Source organism: Metopolophium dirhodum, chromosome 8 (assembly GCF_019925205.1).
Source record: "Metopolophium dirhodum isolate CAU chromosome 8, ASM1992520v1, whole genome shotgun sequence".
Taxonomy (NCBI): Eukaryota; Metazoa; Arthropoda; class Insecta; order Hemiptera; family Aphididae; genus Metopolophium; species Metopolophium dirhodum.
Window position 1 is genome coordinate 33,068,802 of NC_083567.1, and position 25,690 is coordinate 33,094,491.

Consider the following 25,690-nt stretch of genomic DNA (forward strand, 5'->3'; position numbering starts at 1 on the left):
TGAAATTTGAAATTAATGAACGTTTAAACGTTATAAAAAAAAAATACACATCAATACAATAAATTTTAACATAATATTAAATTTAATAAATTATACAATTTTTGCGTAATAATAAGATTTAAATGAATCATTATGAATTATGATGAATAAATTAGTAATTACATTTTACAATAGGAAATTTATAAATATATCATAAGAAGTAAAAAAATCAAAACCATTAATGGAAATATTAGTAAGACCGGAATTTTCCCTGTTATACCGGTGCTGCTCAGATGTTGGTTATTTTTAGTTATTAAGTAATGTATTACTTTATCGTTCATTTTTACGCTATCTCCGCTCCTCAACAATTTTGATTTCTGTTTTTCCTAAAAGAAAAAAAAAAGAAAAAATCTATATATAATGTGTCAAATATATTTTATAATATAATATCTGCTTACTGCTTAACTGTAATAATCTAATTAATTTTAAGTTAATGCGATTGTAGCTTTAATAATTGTAGTAATTATATCATAAGAATAAGATTTAGAAGAACACTTCATCGGGTTTGTTTTATTATATTTATAAACAACGTTACAGCAGACAGCAGGTAATAAGTAACTCAAGTCTCAAATGTAGTTTAAAATATTATAATATTAAATTTTATACAAAAATAAAATACAATATGTGACAGTAGTGACACCCTTGAGAATTTATTTAAATAAATTTAATTAATATTTAATATGTTATTGTTTTTTCCTTGAACTACTTAAACACCTAAAAATTATTTGATAGTTGACATTATACCTTTTTTGTAAGTACTATATTATCTTCATCCTCAGGGAGTGGACATTTGACTTTTATATTGTTGACCTAAAATAATACGTATGAAATAAAACAATTTATTTACATTTATAACATAATATAACAATTATAAAGTAGGTACCTACCTAACCTAACCTAACCTATCTATCTTAATAATTATACATTTAAAAAAAGTACTGACACACAGTAACAATCACAGCACTAACCGGACTAATACTGTAACAGCATAAATTGCAGTGCCAATTTTGAATTTTCTCAATACCATGCATGATAAATAAATAATAAATATTTATATAATTTATGTTTTTGTAAGATTAGATTGTACAAAAGATGACCTCTGAGCAGTTACGTATTTGGGGGGGGGGGGGGCAAGTGATCATATACACATATCATATTAGTACATATAGGTACTTTTAAAGTATTATGATGTTTTTAGATAAATGTGTGTTCAAACGTATAAACAACATAATTGATAACAACAAAGATAATTTTTAATTCATTAACTATCGTTTATTGCTTACTATACGCTGCCCAAAAAAACGATAAAAGTCCTCCTCAGTGGAAAGTTAAGAAACGAAAAGTTAAAAACATTTATAATAAGAATACGAATTTATTAAGATGCTTACGGGAATACGTTTGAATGAAAAATGTTATTTGAATCGCCGAAACAAAAACTAGAATGCTCAGTGCATTTGAGAATCCATACATCACTGGTGGTTACAGGTAAATATTTTTTGGAGGATTTATCGATTCAGCTGAAACATCCTATTTTTAAAGAAGTTATAATATTTATCGATTCCGCTGGGTATTTATTCCACCATGTACGATGTACTGTTCACAATACCTACCTCCTACCTATTAACTATCGATTCCCACTATAAGCTTTAAAATTATAAAAACCGTAGAAGGCGGCAATATTTTTGAAACTTCATTAACATTGTTATTTTTTATTCAAATTCGTACCCCACCTATCTCAAATATCTGTATACACAACTGGTTCTCGCCGTTTGTAATTTTGACTTTTTTCGACACAATTTGTATACAAACAAAATATATTTTAAAATTGTATATTGATTTGAATACTATTTAATATTTATATGTATTGTAAATCTTAATATTTTAATACTTTTATATGACATTTAACCTGCAACACAGTAAACTTCTATAAGCACAGTTAAATCTGTATAGAAAAATGTATGACGCGATAAACGGCCCTACAGCTACTCCCACCCCCTTGGCCCTTGCGCATGCGTCTCGATCCAATAGGTAATAACTAATAAGTAATAAACTAATAACTAATAAACTAAAAACTAATATATAGTAATAATCATATAAAAACTAATATATAGTAATAATCATAATCCATTAATTATTTGTCAACGTTAAATGCTAAATTAATTGTTATACACTACCAATACTATTATCCAAAAGATCTATACAATATATTTTATACTATACAACGTTTAAAATTTTGATTCGTGTGAAATACGAGCATCAATTTACTATAGATATGATATATTTTATTATATTTTCGATGTGAACTAAATAAGACAAGTTCTTAATATTGAATTCCATTAAAAAAAAAAACCATATACCATTCCCTCGTATATAATATAATTATTGTTACTCCATTTTACAAAAATGTGATTTTCAAAATGTTGTGTTCGTGTTCAGAAGTAGTAATTTTGTGTTGTTAGGTTTAATGTCAAAGTGATTCGAATCATTATCAATCTTAAACGTCTGTCATTATCTGTGTTGGTTTTTACGATAGTTTTAATTTTTAATCAAGTTATAACACTTATATGAGCATATTTTGTTAAATTGTAATATTTTGCTTACGCAGTTACGCATAAAATTACTCACTTGATTATTAAACTATTGCAAAAACCCAACATGTTCCTACAAACTTAGATAACTTTCTTACCTTTAAATTGTATAATAGGTTGATTCATTATCTAATTATTAATTAAAGCCAACAACACAACATTTGTTCTGCTGAACGCAAATTGTCTACTGCAGCTGTACTTACCTAGTACGTTTATAAGACGGAGATAACACATGCGTGTATGGCGTCTTATTAAAATTTAATGTTAAGTCTTTACAATTTATTTTTTTGTTTTAAAAAAAATCAAATCAACATACATTTTAAATAAGTAGTAAAACAATTGGTTTAAATAGCTAATAAAATCATTAAATAAAATTAACATTTTAAAATTAGGTTTTTGAAACACAAATAAAAATGTTGTCCCATTGTGGTATAGCTATATTATTAATGAGTAATGACTTACCATGATTTATTTTTCTGTTTTAATTAGGTACTTGATTTTTGTTCTCACATATATTATAATTTATAGACACATTATTTAGAAGGCATATATATTTTTGTAGTCACATAATCATTATGTATTGACTTATTTTTCCATAAAAGAAAACTCGAGAAAACAATAATTGAACATTGTACCAACTTTGCTCTGCAATAGAATAATATGTACTAATGGCAAGATACAACACTCAATAATATTTACCAATAAGTATGTATACTATTATGTCTAAAATCTATAAATAATATTAGAGTGGTGAGTATTATACTATTTTTTGACCTTTGAACAATTAGGTGTAGAACATAAATAATGAGATCATATAACTTTGTTCATTTCTTATCTTAAATTAATATTTATAAACATTAAATTGGAAATAAATTTAAATTCACTTAAATACCTACCTGTCACTATCGCCTATTTGAATAACTTTGGATTGGTATTTGGTAGGTATATTTGATTTATAACATTGCTTCTAGAATATAAAACAATTAATCTACAAATAAATGGTTATTAGAAGGTTGGTTGTACTTAGTGTATAATCATAACTTTATAAATACTTCAGTTTTCACAAATTCGTTGACAATAGCTGTTCTATAGTTTAAGTTTCATAACAAAATATTCAAGTTGTAAATGTTAATAAAATATATATTATACATAAAAAGCGGGAAAGTAGCGGTAACTACTCTGCTGCTGTACGGTTGGTGTACCTCGTCATTGAGGATAAGTATCACTGTATTGTATATGTTAAATTTGAATTGAATGGTAAATCATTGAATACGAAAAACGATTCTGAGCGAAGACCAGATATCTACCTATAAACCTATTAATAATGCCGGGTTGCATGAACAATACCTAACCTAACCTACATTAAACATTTAACGAGTCAATAGTGAGCCAATAGTCCCTTAAACATCGTAATAGTGGACCATGATTGGCCCATTAAGTTTTATTGAACCATTAAATTAATACATTTTTTAAGCAACCCGGCACAGGTATATTTTATGAAGTATTATTTATAATTTATAATGCTATTAAAGTAATTTATTTTACTGTCATTCATACGGTAAGTTTAATGCATTTTTTCAGAAAACATTGTATTTGAAAATATCATTGTGCGTTTAAAACATAACAATATACGTTAAAAAATTAACGAATTTGGTCAAAATTAGAACTTTACATGCCTATAAAAAAAATTGTCAAGCTTTTTGACCAGTGACATTTTTTTTATCGATATGTAATGTCAAATGTCTATAAATAGATTAAAATATATTAAAAATTATTAAAAATTATACCATGTATAGATAATGCTAATATAAATATTTGCTTGAAATTTAAAGTATTTATGGTTATTCGTTTTTGAGTTACAAAGTTTTTATTTATTTGTTTTCCCAGTTATTTTTAAAAGTAGTACATTTTTAACTTTTGACCCATTTAAAGTACTAATTAGAATCAATTTGCTACCCTCAAAGTTGAAAATCTTGAAAATATAATACAAGGTTCTTTATAAGTTGTTATTCATTCGTTTAATATTTGATTTTGTCCAAATTTGAACTTCAAACATCTATAAAAAATACTGTGTTTATATATTTTTTGGTTACAGAATGAACTACTTATGAAAAAGTTCAACGTTTTATACATTTTAACTAAAAAACGATTTTGATGAATTTTGTCAAATTTTGAACAATATATACTTATGAAAAAAATCATGCATACGTATCTTTAATATTTTTAACTGTTATTATAAAAATTCATGAGGATCCTTGTATTAAATTTTCAAGCTGTTGGACAAAGTGAAATATATTTATCAATATTTAAAGAATAAAAACTAAAAAAAAAAACCGACAATTTCTTATGTCTATTGCCTATAAATAGCTCAAAAACAATCAAAATATTTTGAAAATTGTATGGTATTGTATTAGAAAATGTTAATATACAAACATTCTTTGAACATTTTAAGTAGGTACCTATCGACGGTTATTATTTTTTAAATTTCAATAAAATAAGAATGTTGTTGCGTGAAAAATTGTTCGTTTACGAGTGATATTATAACATTATATCCAATGTCGAAAAACTTCAAACGCTCATGGTTTACTGAGAGGTAAGTACGCTATGACCTGTTTTTGACCTTTTAGATCCGTACTCAATTTACCTAGGTATTAAATGAAATCTGGAATGTAAGTAGTTTACACCGAAAAATTCAACCAAATGTCAGTTTTTCTTTTTATAGGTAGTTATAACTCATATATGTATTAAGTTATAACCTATAAGTAATACCTATAGCTAGGCACTAAAAGTATTAATTGTTAATAATTAATGATGACTGATGACTGATGAGTATCAAACATCAAAATATGTCACGAATAAAGTTTTAATGAATTGATTTATAATATTAATTTTGATTAAAATTAAAAAGCTGGGATTTTAAACAATAAATTATGGTATATATTATGCATAATGTATATGTATTTATGTATGATAGATATTAAGAACTTCTCTTATTCGTGATCGAAAATGAATTACAAAAAATAAAATAAAACGAATGATACCTAATATTTACTAATAATGAAAAATAGCAAAGAATAGGTATAGGTAGGACGAATCACGAACGTATACTAAAGTAAACACATAAGTTAACTACTTTAACCACAAACATAAGATATTACATAATTTACGTGATATACTGATATATGGATAGATACGTAGGTATCAAAATGTACACAAAGAACTATTGTTTTAATTTATTAACCTTGTTAAATTATTTACCATATACTATTAATTGTTGTGGTTTTAGATTGTTTTGGCTTTGAAATCAACGTATATAAAAAACCTTAGCTATATCAACATCAGTCTATCTTGAGTACATAAATTGCATTGATAATGATTGAAATTATATCGAAAACGTATCGAAATATATACTTTGTAGATTTATGTTTCAAAAATGTGTATACCAAACATTACTATTATATGTTGACATATTATAAAACTATTATTACAGTTATGGTACATGGATAAGGTGGACAATGGTTATTATAAAAATCAAAAATTATAGATATTTAATATAAAATTATATGTTGAAAATTGTGAGTTTGTGTATGTTTTGGAATTATGATTGGGACTTTTAAAATATATATACAACTAAAATTTTTATACGTTTGCAATCAGTTATTTAATGTTAATCCTTTGATCTCTGAAAAAGGATTCAATGGTAATTCCTTAGTGTTTTTGTCGTGTCTAAGTTCCAAGACACCTGTAAGATTAACAAGCATTTTGAGGTACACTCTTATATTAGATTGAGGTTTCTTCATTATTATTGTGTTATTTAATCAGTTAACTAGTCGAGTGGCGTAATTTTAGATTTTACTAGACGGAGAAATATTTTGACCACTGCTTTTACAAATAATAAATACTTGTTCATCCCGTGGTTTTCGCTTTTTTACAATATCAGTAATTACCCCGGCCACCGTCAAGCATATTACTTTGAACTTGCAAGGTATTGATTCGCGGCCAGTGACGGAACCAATATCTATATTCGGGGGGTGTCGGCGATGTTTTACAAAAAAAAATACCCATACCTGAAATTGCAATACAAATTATTTGAAATTATGCACCTACATATATAACTATTGATTATAAATAGTATCAATGATATTATGTAGGATTTATAAAAATAATAAATATCAGGAAATTGTACCACTGCTAACGACTGATAGAATATAGTTGTTCCGGGTAAAATAAATACATTAAATTATAAATAATGTATTTTTATTTAAACTTTTCTTTTGGGAGTCGCAGTTGGGTTGATTAGTTTTTGAGAGAACCCAACGATCCATCCAATAGATCTTTATAAAATTGACTGGTGGAAACGCATTCCTTGCCCTATACTGTATACCATCTCTAAAGTCCAAGTACGCCCCTGAACTATTTGTAGGAAAGTACAAGCATTATTTACGTTTAGAATATAATTAAGTTAACCTTCACTAACAGAAACAATCGCATACATAAATTCTCATCACTTTTACTTTTCTAACTGAACCATCAACCTATATGAACTACTTGAACTAGTAACTACTAGTAATAACATTTAATACTATTGAACGCTCGTTGGTGAAAATATATGAATATTGAATAGTTTTGAATTTCGTGCACGTGCAGCATTTCATGAAGTAAAAAAAATGTTTTATTATTGTGTCCGTTATCACCTTTTAGGACAGTAAAAATGCTTGGATTTTCTTCAACAGTATCTTTTTTGATAGAAAAGTTAATCTAGTTGGTACTTTGGGGGGGGGGGGGGGGGGAGGAGTAAAAAGAAAAATAGAAAAGTAGTTTTCAAAAGCGGCGTGAAAAACAAAAGAAAAATTAAGGAAAAACGGGAATTTTTACGCAAAATCTGTTTTCGAGAAAATCGATTTTGGTTTTTGGTGCAACCCCAAAACAAATGGACCGTAGGTACATGAAATTTTGACTGAATTTTGTTATAAGCATTTTCTATACACCATAACATTTTCCAAATATTTTGACTTATTTTGAGCTGTTATAACGGACATTTTCAGTTGTCAAATTTATTTGTTGGTTAAAAAAGCTTGAAAATTGAATAGAAGACTCTTAGTATATTGTTTCAAAAGCAGATGAAAAAATTAAAAACCCACTGTCATAATTTTTTTTATAAGCTTTGAAAGTTCAAATTTTGACAAAATACGTAAGAATGACGAAAATTTGCAAATTATTTTGTGTTAGAAATTCATAAAAAATGTCTATTATTCCTATAATGTTCCAATAATTATTCCTATAATTCCTATAATTGATAACATTTTCAAAATATTTTGACTTGTTTTAAGCTGCTTACGGACAATTTCAAATTTCAATTTTTTTAGTTTTTTTTTTCTATGAATATCAATTAAGTTTTATTTGTTGGGACAAAAAGCGTCAAAATTTAATACAAGGCTCCTGATATATTGTCACAATAGCAGTTGAAAAATATTAAAAATTCATGAGCACAATTTTTTTTTATTATCATTTAAAGTTCAAATTTTGACGAAATTTATCAAGTTGAGATTTTACAAATTATTTAGTCGTTCAAATTAATAAAATGTTCAACATTTATATCTAAGGATTTAAAATTTCAAACAAAGTTCCATGGAAATAATTAATTCTGTTGCCAAAAAATCTAAAAAATACATTAGCACATTTTATTTTTAAGTTCAAATTTGTGACAAAATTACATATTAAAAAACCAAGAATAACCATTTTAGTTATTTTGTTGTAATTTTATAATATTAATTCAACTTACCGGCTACCGTATTGATAATAAGTAATAACAATATAAATATAATATAAAATATCCACACTGACAAACCGTCACCGCTCAGAATCGCTTTTCGTATACAATAATATTATGTATATCGTTGAATTTATATTTAATACCATCCATTATACAGTGAGTAGTGACCCACTTGTAACCTACTGTACGTCTGTACAGCAGAGCAACATCCACTTGCCCACTTTTTTTTTAAATATTTAAAATCCACTTCATAGTTTATTTTAAGATCAAAATACAATACTTTTAACTAAACTGAGTGTTATTATCCTTTTCTCGTGAACTTTTCTTAAATATATAATTTTAATCATTAATGTCTAATGTTGAATATTCAATGCAATACAATTACAAATTTGATCCATAAAATCGTTTTTACTTTATGTTTAATAGCAAAATATCAGATTATTCATGTTGTTTTGTATAATGAATCATTATCAGTTGTTAAAATCAATATTGTTTACATTTTAATTATTTGAATAAGAGTTTAACACAAAACGTAACTTTTCAGAAAAATTTAACATATTTATATGAAACCGGGAATTATTTAAACTGCATTATAGGTACTATAACTCTATCTGGAAAATATAGATACCTACGTACTGAATGCGAAAGGCGTAGTTCATACTGGTATCGGTCGTGTGTGTTTTCAGTTACGTTTTGCGTGTAGTCACAGACTGACGTTTGATGATGAGTAATGATGAATATTTTAATCCAACACTTTTACTAGTGATTTACAATGAAAAATAAATATACCAACTTAAAAATAAAATTTAAAATTTATTAAATTGTATTTATTACTGTTGTGTTAAAATATGTTTTAAAAAAATATGGACAGTTCTATGGATACTACCACTACTACTACTACAACAACAACACCTCTGAAGTCAAAAAGATTTCCCACCATGTTCAAAAAAATGATGCTTTCAAGTTAGTTGATTAGTTTTTAAAAGTATTTTATTGCATGTTTACTATGTTTGATGTGTATATAAAATACATTGTTTATAGTTATACAAATATATAATAATATTGTACTTTTTCTTTGTATTTAATGCAATCATGTAGATTAAATATTAAAATCAACATTTCATGAGTAATCGTTATTCGTTTTCGTTATTTTAAAAAACATTATTATGTAATTTCTATATACATGTAATTCTTAAATAATTATTTCCACTAAACTGGATGATCGAGTTGAGTAAATGAAAAATAAACAGAATTATTGAACTTTAAAACTAAAACTTTTAAGACTATAGGGAAATAAAGCATAATTTAATTTTTACAAACTGTGTTAATAATTAAAATTTGGATATGTTTGTCTTATGAAACTAATAAATGCCAGTTATATATTTTGTAATTAATAATTATTTATTTCAACGTTTGTACGAATGGTATAGGTACCTTCACAGAGATTTTTGTAATAAAAGATAGATTCAAAACTGTAATAATTGCATTTATAAATTAATTAATTGCATATTTTAAGTTTATAGTGTGCATATGTATATTATTTTTTTCTATTATTTTTTTTATTATTTTTATTATAACAACATGTATTACTTACTGGAATTATTATATTATTTCGTAAATAAAATATTATTATTATTACTATAAGAAAAGTATAGGTACCTATAGTATTAAAAAAAAATAATAAGATTGGATTTTGAATATTTTATAAATTATCTATATCTATCTCAATAAACGTATGTTGTAGGAAAGTTATCTTATATGCATAACAAATACGCATGACAAGAGATATAGAATAGCTTTGTTTTAAGCAATTACAGAATTATTAATATAACAGATTAATATTTATTTACTTAATAACGTATCTATTATTTATTTGTATTTTTAATATTTTTTTAGGTTTAAGATTTGCGCACTTGACTAATTACGAACAAAAGTTTAAATAGTTGGCTAATACATTGATTTTTTGTACAACATCAACAAACTAAAATATTATCCATGGTAACGGGTTATTTGTGTGGAAATTGGATACAAATTTACTTTTTAAAATTAAGATACACACGTATCGTAGGTAGTACCCTAATAATTGTACACAACGATAAAAAATAAACTTATCCTATTTGCCTTAATAATATTCGATTTATCGTTCTAAAAATATATGACTAAATTGAAATAATTCACAATTCTATACTAAACAAAAATTCAATAAACACAAAAAATGAACCAATGATTAACCAATATGAAATACCTACTTGTAAATGTTGATAGTAGGTATAATAATAAAATACACAATTAAAAACTAATAAGAATTATTGAATTATGAATAATAACGACATAGCGAAGGTTACCTATAAATATACCTAATAATAAAAATGTCCTGCTCATATAATGTTGATATTTCTAATTTCGATTTAATGAAACTATACTAAATTCTATATTATGTAGTGTAGATTTCAAAAAATAAAATTTTTTTATAATTATAAATTACACATGAATGTATGTTCAAAGATGCATAGTAATATAGTATAAGGTATATTGAATATTTATTATGAAAATAAAATGTATGTATTATAGTGCCCATTTGTTTAGGATTAAAGACCATTTCGAAGGATGCAACTTCAGCTGTTAAATCGTCCGTCCAAAAGAAGACATCGGGCAAAAAAAAGCCGAAAGCGGCAATGGAAGCTGAACAGGAAGTTGTGGGTATGTCAAGGCGGCCAGACACAGCCACGTTGGGCAAACCACTGTTGTTGGACAAGCGGACCGATAGCGGAACGGAAGTACGGCCATCAACTACAAAACGTCCGGTTTGTCAACAATTTAACAGCAGAACATACCGGGTCAAAACCAAGGACCGAAAAAGCGTGTTAAGCTTGCCTGAAGTATCTAAGCAGACACCGAAGAATCGGAAAAGTTATTTACCGATTAAAGTGAAGCCGATCGCTCCAACTCCGCCAATTCGGCAACGTATCCAAAATATGTCGTCTCCGTCAAACGACCAGGAAAACGTTAAACAGCATACTATTAGCGAGATAATAGAAAAAAAACCCGAAGAATATCGTCCAGAAAAATGGGTTCCAACGGCCGTCGGATCGGCAAGGAAAAAAAGGCTCGTTTTGTGCTATTTATGCGGTAAAGAATTCGGTACGGCTTCGTTGCCATTTCACGAACCTCAGTGTCTCAAGGTACGCTATAATCATTATTCCACAAGGCAACGCCCCCCCCCCCCAAGTTATAGGTAAAAAGAATTTAAGAAAACAATTATGTTAACATTTTATTGGAAATGTAAAATGATTCGTATTATGTAGGTAGCACTATTAGTACTACTCACTAGATGTCGTGTTTATTAAAAGTTATTTTTTTATTTTTTTAGAAAACACAAATGAATTTACTTTAATTCAAATTATATTCAATTAAAATATTATAATCATAGGTATAGAAAAACAGGAAAAAAAATTTACGTTTATTATTATTATTTCGATTATTATTTAAAAATTTAAAAACAAAAAAGTTGACAGAAAAACAAATTAGATACAAAAGAACAAAATAAAAATAATATATTCGATTTATCACGCATTTCTATTTTTATTGGGTACACTATATAATTATTTATTGTCCTTGAACTTGAAATAACGCATCCTTTATTATTATATTTTGTTTGATTAGTATTTTTTATTTATGTTTGCGTTTCAAAATATTTTAAGCAAACATTGATAAATTATACTTCGTGACGATAGTCATATACAAACATCGAGTATGATAAATAATAATAGGTATGCGCCGTTGTTATATTATAGAAGATGATGTGATATTATATTTATATACTAAATAGGTTCTATTATAGTATTATTACACTTTTTACTACTCATTAGTTATTATACTATTATTAACAAACAATATTACATTATTTTTTCAAACAATGAATGTTGGAATCAGTGTGTTATCTATTTATATGATTTTCATAATAAATTTGATAATTATATTCGGTCATTTTAAAATTGTAACGCGAGATTTCTAAGTGGATTAGTTTAATTTAAATATTGACGCATGTTTTTGACGAAGCATTAAATAAAAACTTTGGTCAAAATATAACTGAGAACCACCGGATATACCTCGAATGTCGGAATGTATGCTCAGTTGAATATAGGTTAAACGTGGGAAGTGTACCCACGGTGTTTGATAAAAAACCATTAACTTGTACAGTTTTCTTTCGTTTTCAACGTATATCTATACATGAAAGTTGAATCCTAGTGTACAAGTTTATTTTTATTTTTACGTACTTCGTCTATGTTTAGTATAGTTTTTATTGTACGCAGTTTACACCGTCAAAACACAATGCAACCAATGTGAGAGCAAAATAATAATGGGTGTGCACCTATATAGCTGCTTGCCCAGGAAGTCCGTAATATGCCTATAATATGGTTTTTTGGAACGCTACTCCCATTGTTTAAAGAGGATGTTATACATAACGAGTAGTTTTTGCAATAAGCCACCGGTATCAATACAATTATAATACCAAACTCAATTAATCGGACTTAATAACACTCTTACTTACGTAATTCAAGTTGACGAAATAGTCTTTATAGGTACTCAATAATGATGGCTCAAACAGTCACTCTTTCTAAAAACGATTTAACAATTTAAATGTTGTACACTTGTACTCAATGATGTAATATTTAACAATTCAGGCAGGTACATTTATAGATAGTTAAGATTTATAAAAAAATGTTTATTATTAACAAAAACAAAATGTGATTAAGTTATCTAATTAATTAACTATTATTAAAAAACGTTGCATACATTTTAAAGCAGGATAATATATCATTATTTTTTAAATTTATTATGGTCATTTTATTGATTGAGAACGCTGTGTATGGAGTAGGTTGTAGGTACATAGTTATCTTCAATGTACAGTATGTATAAAAACTGCTTGTTTCATTGAGTATACCATACTAGGTGTCTAGGTATACCATCACAGTGTTGTACTGAATACTAAAGTCTATGTCCTATGATACACGTGCATAATATATCACTTTTTAACAAATTTAAAATATAATACTTACCTACTGATAATTACCTATATATACTTAAAATCTAAATAAAAACAATTAATCTGATTATACGCGAAATTGTACTCGATATTTTTTTTGTAAATCAATTGATTAGGTATTATTATTAATAAGGTATCAGCTAGTGATATAAACACTGCAGACTATATGTTTTTCACTATATATTATATTGCCCATTGGAAAGACTTTCAAGGGCATGTATATAGGGACAATTGGGATATATGTAGGTATTATATATTTTGTATATAATATAATATGTAATATTGTAATATAATATAATAATAATAATAATATATATACATATATTGTGGGGAGAAGTGTTGGCGTGTAACAGTAATAAAAGAATCAGTTGAGTGATTTTCAAACCAAATCCAGTCACTATGTAGACCTTGGATATTGGAAACCTCAAAACACTCCATACTGACCACAACAATACCTATTTACGATGTAATTATAATATATTATTATACCTGTTTCAAATTAATTATACTAAAATTCTAATAGTTGAAGACTTGAAGTACCATCGACTATTCAACTCCCACTAACCTGTTCACCCATGACCCGTATACACCTAAATATTGCCCATCGCTATACTTACCGACTTTTTTAAGTAATGTTGTTAGTTTTTGTAATTGTCAATACAGTGTAATTAAATTAGTAAAAATGCTTTCACTATATAAGTTTATAAAGTTGATAAAAAGTTAAGAACTCAAGCGACGTATGAATATAAATTTAAATTTAAAAATCAAACCTGTCACAATGCCAAGGTCTTGGAGATCCAATAGACTAATCGTATATCGTACGAACAATTATTTTGAGAAGATATTAGTTATTTTCAGAACCACGTTTGCTGACAATTTTTAAGGTTTTTCATAGTGTTTCCTTAAGTTAGAGTTTAGAAAAACTATTCAACAAAATCGAAAAAATACCTCTTCAAATATAACCAAGCACACGCCCAATATTGTGATTTCCCAAGATCCAATCTTTAACTGTGCTACTTTTTAAATTTTTAGCTTTTCTTCCCTATAATATATTCAAAAAAAGATAATAATAATAAAAAAAAATAACTGTAAAATCAATACATAATATATATATAATTATATAATATAAAACCTAACCAATCAATGCAATTTAATTTTCCCAATTATGATGAACTATTATTCCACATATTATTTTATGGTATTTTATGTATCAATAAGTGGCTATTTTTCAGACGTATACTACTATTGATTTTAAATTGACATTGAAACTATGAAACATAATATTGTCGACGGCTCAGTTCAGTAACTTCAACAACTCGACTATTCGAGTTATAACAAATCCGAGTTATGTACACCACTCTAATATCGATTTCAGTTCAAGAACGCAATAAAATATAGTTAAATTATTGAACACAAGAGAACATTTTCAATATTATAATTTACATTAAGTTACATATAGTGAAACAATATAGAAAACACATTATACCCAATAAACCAAATTTTTGAGTTGTTGCAGTTTTGAACTGGGGCGTCGAAATACTCTATTTCTTTTTTTGAAATGGCGTTTATTGAAATTTACAGTCTGTACATTATACATATACAATAAGTAAATATGATATGGTATAATAAAATAATATAAAAATGTCTTTGAGTAACGTGTATAGGAAAGCTCGCAGTCGAGTCACCTTTTACAATGAATTAACATTTTTATGAGCAATATAAATGTATTTTATAGGTTAAGAAGATCTCTGCACCAGTTGCGTTTGAGACGTCAGGTCGATACTCGAGAGTATTTGAGTCAATAGTCTATCACAGGGGTGGGCAACTGGCGGCAAGCGTACTATTTTTCACTGGCCCGTGTCAATTTAGCTTAGAAAAATATAAAATGTTAAGATTTCTATGTATTTTATTTTATCATATTTATAAAATTATTGATTATTAATTATTATGTTCATCGTAAAACGCAGATATAAATTCTTACCTAGTATTGAACTATTAAATGTAAATAATATTATATTATTTATAGAGGTATAGTTAACATTAGGTTTTTTATTTTCTTTCTATGTTCTCTGGCCCACTACATTTTCGCACATTCAAATTGGCCCTCTGGTAGCGTTGAGTTTCTCACCCCTGGTCTATAATATAGTCTATATATAGTCAAATATGTCCTGACTGACAGACTGACTGATAAACGTATTACGCAGAGCCTAAGCTATGATATAGCTGAAGACTTGATATTTTCATGGTATATCTTCGTAACACTATGTAAGGGTACACTAAGAAAAGATTTTCAAAAATTCGAATTTTGAAGAGGTCCTTTTACACAAGTATTTGTGTATAGAGATTGAAATTTTTTTCGTTTATAAATGGTTGTCATTGGTTTCGGGTTATAATATAGTAATGGACAATACTAGGAATAAGCATTTTTTTTTGTATATAAATTGTTGCCATTGGTTACACGGGCAGATGAGGTAACAACAGGCATAAAATCGTCGCGTTTACATGGCCTCGACTAAAGTAACTGCAGTAAAACCTCCCTTAACGAATACCTCTAAATAGAGGACGTTTTTGGGAACACAAAATTGTAGTCTACGATTTTAAATCCAAATGTATGTTTGTATAGCTTATATACTCAAAAATTTCTCTACTGAGTTTTACGAAAATCTCAGACTCTCGGAGAGTATTCTTAAAAATATCAGAAAAGTTTAGATAGTAGTTTGAATCACGTCGGTAAATATACCAACTGTTAAATCTAGTACATGACTTGCAGTTGCCCATCTAGGTCGAATTATTTCACAAAGCCGAGGTACACCGACGCCGATTTGCCCGTGATTTGACTATCTGAGGTACACTATAAAACGGAGATAGTGAGGTACACCTATATATATATATATATAGCACTGTATTTTATATTTGTACATTTTTCCCGGGCAAAGTTGGGTTAAACGGCTATGTTTAGTGTAAAAGATAAAAATTCTTAAATTTGATAATGGCTATGTGCATTTTTTGTTTAACAGAAATGGATCCAAGAAAATTCCCGACTACCCGAACATTTACAAAGAACTATGCCAACGAAACCGGAAAATCAAATTATTTCTGTTGATGATTGGAATAAGTTGGCATGGGAAGCCACTCAGGTATGCCTAATATATTATAATATGCCAACATTCAATTTCTAGCGATATCATTAGCTTAAAAATGCAATACTTGGAGTTGAAGTTCGATGAACTGAAAACCAACTGTGCTACGAAAGCGAGTGGGCAGAAGTCATGACTCATGATGCAGTTAATTCATTTATGGTATAACCAACTATTATAACTGGTTATACATTTTATTTGTACGCCCAAACATTGGTGTACATAGTACGAAGGTGTACATTTGGTATTCTTTCGTGAATATATGTATAGTCAAACAATGACAATTTTTAATTCAAATGGTTGGAAAATGTTAAGGCTTTTCTTATTTCCACATAGATAAATTGATGACATTTCATGTTATTATCATATATAGGTACTAGCTAATTATAAAAATGTACTGCTCGGACAATAGTTGAATAATGCATGTAATAATTGCAGTCAAATTTGGTGCCATGCGATTTTTGCCAACGGAAGTTCCTAGCAAACAGACTTGAAGCCCACGCAAGAGTCTGTATTGAATCCAAGAAAAAACCAGTAGCCGTAAGTGAATAATAATTTGATTATATTCATTAAAAATGTTATTGGGCGGGTATGCTATTGGGTGTACAACTATTACACAATATATAAATAATCCGACGAGTGATGACTGATGAATACATTTAATTTACATTTAACAATAAATAAACAATATTATATTTAGATATTCAGTATCTTGTCTCTTGGTTACCATAGAAGCAGTATTGTACTATATTTATGCATTACTCGTAGGTTGTATATTCTGTAAATTGTACCTAATAATGTAACCATGCACAGCATATTGAGCTTTACCGTATGTATTAATATAAATAAATAAACTAATGTTTGGAGATTGAAAAATGTAATTTATATCTGCTCGATTTAGAAATTATTCATTCGATTTTGTAATAAAAATTCGTTTTTTTCGTCCGACTTCAATTATACAATTACATAAAATATTTGAGGAGACCAAGTATTGCAAATAATTTTTCTCAATCTCCGTCTAGGTCAATTACGTCATTTCACAAAATTTATGCAGATTTAATGTACACACATACAGCGCATATTGTAGGTATATATCTACATAAAAATAAATTGTATACCATTGCAAGGTACTTATTGCAAGTGACAAATAAAATATGTTCAATAAATTAAGATTTTTTTAACGGATTTTGTATAACGTAATAAGTCGACTCACCATATAGGTAAGTGTAAATGACAAAATATACAATAATATATTATACCCAGCCACCCAGGTAGATTATTTTAAAGGTAAACACTTATTCTCTCTCAAAGTATTAACTTTTTAGAAATATTATTTTTACAGACACAGGGGAAAGGGACTAGGATGCGCTCATCTAAACATAAATAATAATAGGTTCCTCTATTACATTTACATAATATATATGTTTTAGTAAATTATAAATTTATAAACTTAAAAAAAAATGTACGAAAATAGTGATGGTAGATGCCTACCGAGTGTACGCAGTGCATATAGACGTAGGTATTGCATTAGACCATATTTTTTTACAAGTTATATTAACCGTGGTTATATATATTTTCTAATTACAGTATTGGGGTACCTATTGAGTATGTACTAGTTTTGAAGTAGGTACCCAACGTGAAATATTTGTGAGTACCTACCCAATGAGTGACCATGAAATCTGACCCGACAAAAATACTGGTATTATAATAATGTATATTATGTACAGAAAAAAAAACAATGTAAATACAATAGGTTTTTAATTTTTCCCTCTGTCCAGAAACTCTTATAAAAAAATCGTAATACATTTATAATTAGGTATAGGTAATTTTGAAATCACGTGATTGGCAATATTATATTATTTTAAATCCGTAAACATAATCCGTTATATGTAAGGTTTTGTTATCAACTGAACATTTAAATGTACCTACGTCTTCGATTTTCAGCTAGTCAGTCAGATATACACACCGCGTCATACAAAATACAAATTGCACACTGTAAAACTTGGCCATACTAGGATTTAAATTATAGAAAATGACCGACCGTTTTCACAATATTATACATAATATAGTACCGCCCGCGGCGAGAGCACTGTAACGGCATTGTTTTCCACGCCAGTAAAAATATATACCTAAAAGTGTCAAATTCAAGACGTACACGAAGAATATAAAATAACTATAATACACTATATGCGTACAGCGTGCTCGCCAGTCATCATTAATCATCGCTACTCGTATTTTATTATAGGTACCTCCTATACCGTATTTACACATCATTTAAGGCATCGTGACGTCGTAGTTAGGTATTAGTCGGGCACCCCCATACACATGGATACGTCTTATAAACACAACGCGTTACACGTTATAATATGAGTATAATAATACTATGTACGTCTGTAACAATATAACGAATTCGCGGCGTATCGACCGAATGCCATTATATCGTGTAAACGACGGCGGCGGTATCAAAAGTAGAAGAAGAAGAATCAATGTTATTATAGGTACCTTGTTATGTTATAATATTGAGTCCTGATACGAAATCGTCAACGCAGCGAGGTGCGTCCGGCACGACGATCGTTCACATTCGCGCCTATATGATAAATAAAAAATATAATATATCATACTGTGCGGGTTTCGTCCGGTCAAGTTATAATTAATATTAATTATATGCGTGATAAATAATAATAATAATTATTATAATATATTTGGTTTTCGACAGGCGCCAAAGTTACCGGCTAAATCGGCCGTCAACATGGACAAACCTAAAAAGAAACCGGCGCCGTGTTACGTGTGCGGTCGTCTGTTCGGGACCGCGTCCATAGGGATTCACGAACCTCAGTGTCTGATCAAGTGGACCCGAGAAAACGATGGCCTAGCACCACATCTCCGACGACCCGTGCCCACCAAACCGGAAGTGATCATCGACGAAGGTAATGTGATGCCACCCATTGTGTCGTGTGACGTTTAAATGTGCTGCGTATACCTGCCGGGCAGGGCCGGGCGGCGTTACGAACAGCGGGAAAAATAATAAAAAACAATATTTTGTTGAACTATACTTACGTAAATACTATAGTCTATATAATATAATCATAATAGGCATTTATGAAATGTTTTAAAACTAAGTTTACAGCCCAAAAAAGTTTCTACAGACAAAAGAAATAAAAATATTAAAATAGTCACCGTCGTAAGACAAATAAATCTGATCATTCGCTTCACTATGAATCTAAAAATAAATGGAGGTTTAAATGTGGCTTTGTAAAAGACACCTATAGTTAAGAGTACCTAGGGTAACCAGGGCTGTATTTGCCAAAAGGCAGGATAGGCAACTGCCTATGGCCTCCGTCATTAGAGGACCTCAGATTTTTTTGAACATTATTTTTTTTTTTAGAGTACTACTTTCAACGTATAAAATAAATATAAGAAACCTATTATAATATTTCAAAAAAATTAAATAATTAATACAGCGTAAAATGTAAATGAAAATAAATAAAAGTCTATTTTTAATAAGAAAGAATTGATAACTTAGGTTTACTATCAATAGAAATCGATCTTACATCTTCTTTAAACTTCGATGGCATAATAAATGAATTTGCTTTAAAAAAAAGCAAGAAAAGTAATATTATAAAATGGCTTATTAATTATTTTCTATTATAAATATAAAAATGTATTGTTTATTACAGTTAATACATAATATAAAAAAAAGAAATGTTTAAATTTTGTTTTCAATATCAATAATAAATATATATATATAATAGGTACAAGAAATCTGTAGCCTGTAGAGATAAAAAATGTATAACATTATAATGTATAAGTAAATACTAAATTTATATAAATTATTATTTTGTTTTATACAACTCATTTGTGGAGGGGGGCTATAAACGCTACTGTTGACAAGGGGCCACGTTTTTGATTTTGCCTAAGGCCACAAAATGCCTAAATCAGGCCCTGCCTATAACTACCATAGTAGGTTATTATAACTTATTATATTGAAATTAACTGAAACTTTAGTACCTAATTACGATTTACATTATTTATCTTCTTCAATGTATCGTAAATATTAAATATTTGTTTGAGATTTCTTTAATTTTTTTGGAAATATAAAATTACATTTTAAATAAAGGTTAGGTTACACATGTAACTGTATGGTCATCACAGAACTAATATTTAAAACTGTAGTTCGAAAAATGTTATCTTTTCAAAGTTATAATATTTGTTCAGCAATGATATGTTTTTCTGAAGTGAGCTCAATTTCCACTGGCCCTACAGTATCGGGCTACTTATATAATAATGTATGTACCAACAGTACTATAATATGCTATACAAAACGTTAAACCTGTGTATTGTGTAGTAGACATCACACCAGTGGCGAACCCAGGGGAGTGGACCCCGGGTCCGGACACCCCTACCCCTTGGTTTATGTCATAGTTTTATTTGTATTTTTAAAAGTTTCCCTGAAATGTTCATCGAAACTTATTGACTAGATTGATTATTACATATTTACATATGCGATTAATATGAGACAATATGACTGTAGGTACCATAATTTAATTGGCATAATAATAATAGTTAATTGATATACCTACTATACTTAACTTTTTAATTTTCAATATTTAGCTATAAAATTTGAAAATTTTATACATTTTTAACTACAAAATAATTATTAAATTTTAAATTGTATACATTTTGTCAACATTTGAACTATAAATGATTATAAAAAAAGATTGTGCCTATGTATTTTTAATATTTTTCAACTGCTATTGTAATAATATATCAGGAGCCTTGCATTAAATTTTCGCGCTTTTTTACCCAACAAATAAAATTTTATTAATATTAATATTAATAGAAAAAAACTAAAAAAATTGAAAACCTATACAATATCAGTAAACAGCTCAAAAAGAGTCAAAATATTTTAAAAATTGTATGGTTTATAGAAAATGAAAATATAAACATTCAGTAGAATTTCCATGTATCTACAGTTATTCGTTTTTGAATAACACCAAAATAGCAAAATCGCTATAAGATAGAAATCGAGTGAAAATCCAATATTGTAAAAATATGAATTTGAAACGTTCATAAAAATGACTTAAAATGATTTGCTTGTGGACATTCTTTTTTTGATAAAGGTAGACAAACTTATGAATAATATTGTAATACATTTTCAAATCTTAGATTAAAAAAAAAAAAACTATGAATTCTCAACTCAAAATAATTTGCTGATTTTCGCGATTTTTCCGTATTTTGTCAAGACGACCAAGGATTTTTAATATTTTTCAAATGTCATTGTAACAATACAATAGAAGCCTTGTATTTAATTTCCAAGCTTTTTTACCGACAAATAAAATTTTATTGACATTCATAGAAAAAAAGATTAAGAAAATTGGAAACCGAAAATGTTCCTAAACAGTTCAAAACAAATCAAAATCTGCTGGCTGACAGACCGTCTTTGCTCAGAATCGATTTTCGTATGCAATGATATATCATTGAATTCAAATTTAACACATAGGTACATTACAGTTTACAGTGATAGGTAGGTACTTTATTTTGAAAATTTAATCGTGTATAAAAAATGTGAATCCAAACAACCAATCAAAATGTCATGTATATAAAGTTATATATATTAAGTTACACCGAAAACCAATTTCTATTTTGTCAAAAACCGATATTGCGTAAAAATTCCCGTTTTTGCTTAATTTTTATGTTGTTCTTCCCAGCACTTTTGAAAACTATTGAGAATTTTAAAATGTTCCTCCCAAATGTACCAATTAGATTCACTTTCCCATCGAACAAGATACTCTTGGAGAAAATCGGAGCAGTTTCACTGCCCCAAACCATGATGGCGGACACAAAAATATAACCTATGTTTTACAAAAAATGATAACATTTTCAATATATTTTGACACTTTTTAAGCTATATAAGCATAGACATTTCAATTTTTCATTTTTTTTTTTTTAGTTTTAAATTTCGAAAATTTTTCCGCTTGAGCAAAAATCTTGAAAAATGACTACAAAGTACAAGGTTTTTCATAAGTTGCTTCTTTAGTAATTTAAAAATATTAAACAATATTATAATAATATTAATACACCGGTACAATTTTTATTTATTAGCATTTTAAGTTAAACGCTGACAAAACTCATCAAAATCACGAAAATTTGCCAATCATTTTGTAATTAAACATTTATAAAACGTTCAATTTTTATAGCTAAGGAGTAAGAATTGATCATTTTAAGCAAGGTTTCTCATGAATAGTACAAACTGTAACCAACTGCAAATCTATAAAATACATGGGTAGGTAATACATTTTTTTTGTTATAGATAGGTTGATTAAGTTCAATTTTGGATGAAATCAGATATTTTAACGAAGAATAATGATTTTAGTCATTTTAGAGTTATTTTTTTGCAATTTAAAAATATTATTCGCGGGTCGCTTGAATCTTTTCAAGCAGGTATATTATTTTATATTATATATTATTTTAATTTAAACATGTAAAGGTGCATTTTAAAATACAAATGTTTACGACAAAAATTAATTCAGCCTAAACTTTACCTATTAGGTACTAATAGTAAAATAAATTGCTTTACAGCTTTACTAGAAATATCATAAAATAATAAAATATGCTCAGTAATATGGCTGCACAGTCTGCTGGCTGACAGACTGTCTTTGCTCAGAATCGATTTTCGTCTGCAATGATATATCATTGAATTCAAATTTAACACATAGGTACATTACAGTTTACAGTGATAGGTACTTAATCCTCAAAGCGAGGTACAGCAACTTTACTGTTGAACTGTACAGCATATCGATTAGATATAGGTAGGAAGGCGGAAGCCCGTGCAAAGGTCCCTAACCTAACAGGTCTATGGCATTCGCATGACTGTGCAATAACCAAAATTATGTTAGAACACCAAATAATTCGGTAAATATCAATAAATCGTAATTGTTTTAAGATATACCTAAATAGGTTATTATTAAAAAATTAGAGAGGAAAATAAATGTTTATAGTTAGGTTCCTATAATATTGCATTAAAGGTATGTCAAAAAAAAGCGCAACCTATCTTGTAATCACTTATCGTATTATTGATTATTAAACAATAAACAATGTTTGCAAATAATAATTACGTTGTTACGGTACGTTTTAGTGACGGGCAAGGTGGATCAACGGGCTACCAGAGAAGAACACTGGAAATCGTACTTATCGCAGCTCGTGCCATGCGACCGGTGTAAACGGACATTCGACCCGGACAGGTTGGAAGTGCATCAGAGAAGTTGTAAAGGAGTGACAAAATAAATGAAAAGAATATTATTAAAACTGATAGCGTCTATACAGACATAAATAATATTATTCACTGCTGTCGTAATTCTCGTTAGAACCGGTTTTATTTAATTTAAAGTACCTATACTTAAATTAGTTATTGGATATAGTGTGAACTTAACATAAAACGGTTAAATATGTATACAGGTTGTAGGTACTTAACATTAATCACGGTATCTATACGCAGCGACGTACGTATTTTGGAAAATGTTTAGGAGGGTGTCCAACATTTTGAGGAATAGACTATACATGGTTCAGCAGTTGTCGATTTGGCATCAATTCAGTGACCGTTCTTCAATATAAATAGCTTCTGATCACATGTTTACTATAATATACTTAATAATTATCGTCTAACTGTAATCAGCCATACTTAGGTACCTAACACAAAATAATTAAATAATTGTAAGACTATTATTAATTTAACCGCGTTCACTGTGTTTCAATATTAGGTAGGTACATAAAAATAATTGATAAATTAGGTAATATTAATTGACTCACTTAAAATGATATCCATGACATCGAGGATATAATCCACGTATAATGCTGTATAAGGATAGGAGAATATTACACAATATGGATACTGTGTACCTATAGCATTAGCTTAATAGCTTCTCCATATAATTTGTGATTGTAAGTTGTGGATCCAGATCGTTACGTTACGAATAACTTGCTTACTCGAGTATTTTACCATGATTAGTAGGTAACTTTTTTTTAAAATATTTAATATGTATAATATGTACTTATTGTAATAAACTGAAGAGTATATACTATGTATATAAGTTAATGTAATAATAAAATTGAATATAGTTTTAAATTAACATATCTTTTATTTAACTGTAATAATATTCAACATTTGTCCTCAGACTAGGTATTATCAATAACACATCAACGGAAGTTTTAATGCCCTAAAAATCGTTTTTAAATAAAACAAACCGGCGTAAAAGATTTTAAAAAACATTTATATGGGTAATTGATGTTTTGGTAAACCTATAGATCTATCAACTTATGGTCACAGCGTATAGAGAGAAATTACCAGCGGGATTATTGATAGAGAAAAGAGAGGTTTCTCAGTAATATCGTCCGGATTAATCAAGGGCAGTTGTGGGAAGCGCTATCCATTAGTTTATAGGTACATATGGTAAACAATTTAATTAAAAAAGATTATGCTTCTAAGAAATCAGTTGTAAGATTTACTATTCAACAATTTGATTATTTTTTCGAAAATGTATAAAAAGCAAAGCGTAAATGTAAGTAGGACATTATATAAAATAGAAATTACCAATAATTACCCAGTAATAACACTTTTGATGTTTCTCTTTCTTAAAGCGGGCTACAACAGTTTTACACAAATCAACAATAAAAACAAAAAATAAATAAAGAGCATTCTTCCAAAACCTAGGTTGCTATCAGGCAATAGGTATTTATCCACTGCACTAAAAAAGATATACATTCGAAAACATATCATATTCCCCAATTCATGTCATTTTTTTCTTTTGAGGATGAACAGGGATATTGTTGAAGTCAAGTGTCAGTGGGTATGCAAGGCAGGTATTACAAGCATAGATAATATAAGAATGGATAGGACATAAGAACTTATCAGTTATCACTAGAAAATTTAGTGATACGTTTTTAATGTTATATGGGGCAAATATTGATAAATGATAATAAATAACATTTATGATTAATTAGTAATAATAAACAATCTATATTATTCTATATTCTAATTACAATTAATTTTGTACGCAAAGTTTAGAGTAATTCGAGTATTCCAATTTCCATATAAGGCGCAAAGATCAAA

The 25,690-nt window shown here is 28.0% G+C and overlaps 1 protein-coding gene and 1 long non-coding RNA gene across 3 annotated transcripts; one reads left to right on the forward strand and one right to left on the reverse strand.

Moving 5' to 3' along the window:
- Positions 1 to 54: 54 nt before the first annotated feature.
- LOC132950530 (uncharacterized) lies at positions 55 to 3,305 on the reverse strand. The gene is made up of 3 exons (XR_009665215.1): positions 3,090 to 3,305; positions 784 to 849; positions 55 to 365 (listed from the first exon to the last, which is right to left on the reverse strand). It is a non-coding gene; the product is annotated as an uncharacterized LOC132950530 (long non-coding RNA).
- Positions 3,306 to 9,086: 5,781 nt separating this feature from the next.
- On the forward strand, positions 9,087 to 24,701 carry LOC132951070 (zinc finger protein 474-like). Of its 2 annotated transcripts, none has more exons than XM_061022762.1 (6): positions 9,087 to 9,363; positions 10,972 to 11,582; positions 16,465 to 16,584; positions 17,023 to 17,124; positions 19,301 to 19,511; positions 23,720 to 24,701. In XM_061022762.1, the coding sequence occupies exons 1-6, from the start codon at positions 9,264 to 9,266 to the stop codon at positions 23,866 to 23,868; spliced, it is 1,293 nt and encodes a 430-aa protein (XP_060878745.1). In that variant the 5' UTR covers positions 9,087 to 9,263; the 3' UTR covers positions 23,869 to 24,701. The 2 variants fall into 2 exon arrangements, with proteins under 2 accessions (XP_060878745.1, XP_060878746.1); XM_061022763.1 differs by having other exon boundaries at positions 10,987 to 11,582; positions 23,720 to 24,700.
- The last annotated feature ends 989 nt before the right edge of the window (positions 24,702 to 25,690 follow it).

What these genes read in the sequence shown, in the direction of transcription:
- LOC132951070 (XM_061022762.1), top strand. Translation starts at nt 9,264, where the DNA reads ATGGACAGTTCTATGGATACTACCACTACTACTACTACAACAACAACA. An exon ending in ACGAACCTCAGTGTCTCAAG is followed by an intron (nt 11,583 to 16,464) that starts GTACGCTATAAT and finishes TTTGTTTAACAG; the next exon opens with AAATGGATCCAAGAAAATTC. An exon ending in TGGCATGGGAAGCCACTCAG is followed by an intron (nt 16,585 to 17,022) that starts GTATGCCTAATA and finishes TAATAATTGCAG; the next exon opens with TCAAATTTGGTGCCATGCGA.